At 40.9% G+C, this 6,062-nt stretch overlaps 1 protein-coding gene across 6 annotated transcripts in view; it reads right to left on the minus strand.

The window, feature by feature from the left end:
• The window catches only part of Dnah7 (dynein axonemal heavy chain 7), a 249,764-nt gene extending 244,282 nt beyond the window's left edge, over nucleotides 1-5,482 (minus strand). For all 6 annotated transcript variants that reach the window (XM_021247724.2, XM_087202647.1, XM_004868947.4 and 3 more), the window contains exon 1: nucleotides 5,320-5,482. In XM_021247724.2, coding sequence (XP_021103383.2) covers nucleotides 5,320-5,334 — 15 coding nt within the window. In that variant the 5' untranslated portion in view covers nucleotides 5,335-5,482. The remainder of the gene's footprint in view (nucleotides 1-5,319) is intronic.
• Between the last annotated feature and the right edge of the window lie 580 nt (nucleotides 5,483-6,062).

Below are 6,062 nucleotides of genomic sequence, written 5' to 3' on the forward strand. Positions count from 1 at the left end.
TGCATTTTGAAATTCTCAAGCATCATTTTCCATCGTGTATAAATTATTTTTATTATGCAAATATAATAATCTTCACCTGAATAAATGCTATCCTTAATCCTATATTCCCCTGCCTATTGCTCCATTTTTCTGTTTCCAGTTTTTCCAGAATGTTCACCAATGAAGTTTTCATTCTTAGCACACCATTCTCACCGAGTTCTGATTACCTCCGTGGTTCCAAGTCCTGTGAATCCTCAGGCCTCATCTCATTCAATCTCTTAGAAGCATTTCAAACAATTCATCTTATCTTGAACACAGCCTTCACTCAACTTCTAGAATGATTACCTTTTTATGCTTTTCCTGTATCAGTGGACACTCTTTCTAAATACTCATTGCCATTTCCTTGTTTTTAAATAAAATTTTTAGTTTATAAATAAAATTTGTACATAGTTATGGTGTTTTGATATATGCATACATTTGGAGTAGCTCTTTATGATTTGGGTCTGTTCCCCAAAACTCATGTGTTGAAGACATGGTCCTCAGTGCAGCAATGTTCAGGGATAAGGCCTTTTGGAAGTGGATCATTGGACCATGAGAGTTCTGACATCATGACTGGATTAACTCATTTATACATTCATAGCATATTGAGCCTTGGGAGAGGGACTATGCTAGAAAATCAAGTTCTCTTTTTGCTTCCTGGTCCCATATGCGGAGTGGTCTCCTCCAGTACACATTCCTGCCGCCATAATGTTCTGTAACATAGGCTCAAAAGCAACCGGGCCAAACATGGAATAAAATACCTGAAACCATGAACCAAAATTAACCTTTTATTCTTTTAAGTTGTATATCTCAGGTATACTGTCACAGGAACACAAAATCAGCACAAGCTCAATTAAACTTAACATATTCATTGCTTCATATAGTTGCTTGTATGCATAGTGGGAATACTTAAAAATCCACTGATACTACAATGTTCAAGCATATAATATATTGTTATAAACTACAATCACCATGGTGTACAATACATCTCCTAAACTTATTTATTCTTCCTGTTCCTTATCATTTTTTGATCTTCATTTTACAGACATGTCTTTGTCCTCAGATGTTTCTTCCAACCTAACCCTATCCAGTCTAAATATTTCAAATACCATCCATACACTAACATCGTCCAAGTTTATCTCTTGAGCACTAACTTTTATCCTAAATTCCTGACACATATCTGTCTTTCAGCTTGATGATATCCCAACTTGGAAATCTAAAAGACATCTTTGATTTAACATGACCAAAGTATTCCTGATTGATAAACACATATCCTATGAGAATTTCCCCATATTTTCTTGAACTAAAAAATGGTTATCACAATTCACTTTTCGATTTCCAGCTAAAAGCACTAGTGCCATCCTTGACCCCTTCCTGTTTCTCACATCATACATTTAATCCACCAGCAAATCCTTTGAGCTCTTCCCACAACATTTATCCTGAATCTAACCTCTTCTCATAGCCATAACTGTAATCCTGGTCCAAGGAGCTGGAGAGAGAGGAAGAGGGAGATTAATTAAGGTATAGGAGAGAAAGGGAAGGAGGAAGAAAGAGTCCTGGATGTTTTATGCTTTCTACATACTTGAATCTATGATGTCATCTTTGTATTTCCCACTTAAGTAAACAAAAAAAAAGGAACAACTGTTCATTTTGGAGTTTGAGTTCCACTGTGTATTTACTAGCAGAACTACTCCTGCTGTACTCCTGCTCATCCATCTCCAATACTAAATGTGTGTGTGAAAATATATATATATATATATATATATATATGATCTATCCAACAGCCTGTTTCCTTATTTAACTTTCTCATCCATAATCTTTCATTTTCCCATTGCATCTCTACCAGTCATCACCATGGCAACTCTTATCATTAGACAGGTTCTTATCATTAGATAGGACACAACATGTGAAATCTTGATCTTAAACATTTCTTTGCTTCCTGCAAGTGTAAGGGTGTTATATGTCTTTTGTTAGACTTATATTTAGACATAAAAATTCTGAATTGGAACTGCATTATATCATAAGATCTGAACAGCTGATTTACCCTTAATCCAACTGATTAACTAACAGAAAATTGTCCATGAAAGTTATAGACTGAGAGACATATAACACCCTAATAAAGAATTTTAAAATGTTTTTGATAGATAATGCCCCCAGTCTCTGAATGAATAAATAAATGTATTCAGGAAAAAGAAGAGTCAATATCATAATGATGCCAGTTTCCTCCAGTTATTCTAGAAATTAAATGTTTGTATCAAATGGAAAATAATTTCTGTGATGGTTGTGTTTTTTGTCCCCAAAGGAGCCTCATCCTTTTGCTTGTGGCTCTGTGATGGGAGGCTGAGTACTATGCATGAGCATCCTCTCTTCCCTCAACCCCCAGCCAATGAGATGCATCCCAGCAGAATGGAGAGCACAAGAAAAGAATGTAAGGACATTTCCTTTCTAGCACTCCCTGTCCCCTGTGGTTCTGATTGCGGCTGGATGCTCCTGCAGTTCGGCTCCTTTCAGGAAGTGGCTGTTCCAAGCCTCCAGTTCTCACCAATACCTGCACATGGGGTCCAGTTGTACTGACCTGCCAGGTCCATGAATGGCAATGACATCGAGCTGCTAGTAACCCGAGTGCCTCGTCCCTCCCAGGACCTTGTGCACCTCTGCACATGGACTGTGGGTATTTGTACCTTTAAACTTCTCAAAGTTCTTCAATGTAAACTCAAAATGCCTTCAATTTTAACTAATTTTATAAATGAAATAAATTGTAAAAGATTTATCTTCCTTTTAAATAAGTAACAAGATAAAACCCATACTATTTCTGAAAAATGACACCTCACTACCCACCTTTCACTGATAAGGCAAACACGTTACAACCTCCTCAGTAAATAATGACTCTACTACTGATCACTTTTTCAAACTGAATGAATACATAAGCAAATACCACATCAAAATGGCATTTCTAAAAGTTTAATCCATTCTATTCACTTTAGATTAAAATATAAAAACTTTCATCTTTTCAACATGGAAACTACCTTCTAAATTAGCATAAGTGAACATATCAAAGTAGTTTTTAAAATTACAAATCAACCTAAATAGGGAGACAGGGCCCTTTGCTGTTTAAAAATAGTATGTAGAAAGAGGGAAAATGTGTGTGTGTGTGTGTTACTGGTACTGGAGACTGAACCTAGGACCTTCATATTGAGCTACAGCTCCAACCCTTTATTTTACTTTTTGTTTTGAGACAGGTTCACACTAAGTCACCAAGTTGCCCAGGGCCTGCATTTCCAATCCTCCTGCCTCACCCTCCCAAAATGCAAGCATTACAGGTGTGCACCACCACACTGGCTCTACACTGTTCTCTAAGGTCCCACTGCCTCTTCAATTAAACATATCTTCTTTTGGAGTGGCAGGGTAGAGACCTGGGGAGTCATCTCCCAGCATTATTTTATAAAGATGAGGCAAACTTAACTGCCCGTGGGTACTGAGTGGATGCTTTTAATTGTAGATGGGTTAGGGAAATTGGGAAGTAATATTCAGGAACACCACTGTGAATGTCATAAAGCGGCATTTCAAATTTGGACAACATAGGATATTGTTCAAGATCAGGTCAAAGACTGATTGGGGCACCAAACAAAGAAGCTGCTCAATAGAGAAGTACACCCATGCTGCTGATTACAGGGTTTTTAAAAAGAAAGACTCTGGTCACAATAATATTACATAGAAAAAAGTTACCACTGAAGTTTAGCAAGCAATTGCTCAGTTATTTAGTTTCTTGTTTCTAAATTTGTGATTTTTTGCTTGCTCATTTATTCTTTTATATTAATTATACTAATTATTTTATGGTATATGAATCAAAGTGTCTGTTTCACAGTTCCTGGTTTTATTGTATATTTCAAGAGAATGCTGAAAGCAAATTTTCTAGGGCACTCAGGTACTAACTGCTTATTTGGTTAATTAATGAATTAGAGTCTTGACATTTTCTGTTAGCAATCTACAACCCATTAAAGAGACTACACTTTTTAACACCGTTTCCACACTCAACACTAGTATTACAACAAAAAAGCATTATGAAGCAATGAAAAAATATAGTTTAGTACTCAAACAAGAATGCTAAGTAAAATTTGGAGACATAAAAACAACTGTGTTTCTTCCACGTTGCTTTTAGGGTCTTTTTCTCATTTATCTTTGTGGAGGTGGCTGGAGTTGTTTTCTAGTCAGAAGAATGCCCACACTATAGCTTTCCTCGTCTGTGCTGGCATTAAAAAGATTATTGTTCTTCATTTCTTTCAGCTACAGTTGCTCTTAAGTTCAATAAAGATTCCCCCCCCCCTTCATTACAGTGCCTATGTTTATAGCAGCACAAGTTAAATTTCAGTAGTGGCTGATACATCCATCAAATGGATGGATGGTTAAAGAAAATCCAGAGTACTACTGAGCTGTAAAGAAGGAGACATTTGAGTCATTTGTAGGACAATAGGTGGATCTTGAGACCATAACACTAAGTGAAATAAATCAGACACAGATGGTTACATATCACATGGTTTCTCTGAAAGTCACAAAATATAAATTTTTTAGAAAGCAAAATAAAAGATACGGTAAGAAACAAAGAGACAGACTCTACGGAGCCGGGCAGGGTATCTGAGGAAGGAGAGAGGGGCAAAAATGATCAAGATGCAGTATGTATGCATGTATATGTACCAGTTCCCCAAGAATCTTGCGCCACAATGAATGCAATTATTAGTATCGTAAACATATACAAACAAAAAACTGGAATATTCAATGAAAAGATGATTTTTTAAAGTAGCTATTCCATCTGGCACCTTGTATTACACGTCAATTTTTCAATAAATACCATTTGCCACTTCCCAAAGCTTGCCACGTATAAAATAGTATAAAATATTCGGATAGTGTGTTTCAGTACTTTATCTTATTTGAACTTCACAATAAGCCTAGACAGGGAAAGCTGTTCTGATCGTGCTCCCCCGCACAGAGGAGAGAACCCAGGATGGGAAGGACCAAGTGACCCCGTCCGTCCCGCGGGTAAACTGAGCCCGATCCTGACACCCCTTCCACCCTCCACCCCGGGCCTGGGGCTCCAGGCGGCTTCTGCGCAGGCGCACCGTAGGACACCGCCTCTGGTTGTTATGGCGACGCCAGGGCGAACTTCCGGGAAGGAGCCGTGGAGCCGTTGGCGCGGAAGGCGCTCAATATCCCGGTGGCCGAGGGGGCTGGGAGGCTGTGGGAGTCCGCGGGGCAGCCCCCAACACTGCCGACCCGCGGGCGACCCGGCCGGCGCCGCCCTCTCACCTGCTCGCGGCTCATGGTCGCCGGGTCTCGCGGTCGCACCGGGCGCTTCCTGGTCGCTGCCGCCCACCCGGGAGCCCTGGGACCAGAGCCGCGGCGGCCGGTCGGGAGTGGCAGTCCCTCCACTCCCGCGTCTCTGCTCCCTCAGCGCGGGGCTTGAGCGTCCGGAAGCTGCCGTTGCTAAGCAGCAGGCAGGCGCGGATCCCACTTCCGGTCACCTGCAGTGCCGGAACTGGCTGTGTGTTCCCGCCGGAGGGGTTTTCCAGGACCTCAGCGGGGCCTTTGCACCCGTGGGTATGGGACCCCAAGGAGCCCCTGGACCCTTGAAGATGGAAGACCCCTGGATTACCCCTAGGAAATCCTCAGCCTCTGTACTCTGAACTGTTCTTTGTGCCTGGAAGGTGTGCAGGGCTGGTGGCAAGAAAAGATTGCAAATTTCAACGCCAATGTGGGCGAGTGGAATGAGGAGAACAAGGCATGCAAGACTGGGTTTTTGTTCTTTTTTAATTCGTGTGTTTCCAGGTAAGTTTTTCTGCTGCCTCTTCCCACACACTAGAAGACTATCCCTAGGAAGAACACCAGTAAAAGAACTCTCAGAAATTCACTCAAATGCACATCCACATATGGTGTACTCCCTGAAGAGTGCTGTGCGGAGCACCAGGCATACAGAAGTGACTGAGACATCACTCCAGCACCGGCCAGGAAGGTTCAAGCAAGCATTTGCAGTGCTGTGGAGACTGTACTGG

This window comes from Heterocephalus glaber, unplaced genomic scaffold (assembly GCF_053883595.1).
Source record: "Heterocephalus glaber isolate CG9 unplaced genomic scaffold, H.glaber_assembly_v1.0 deba00001778, whole genome shotgun sequence".
NCBI classification, from domain to species: domain Eukaryota; kingdom Metazoa; phylum Chordata; class Mammalia; order Rodentia; family Bathyergidae; genus Heterocephalus; species Heterocephalus glaber.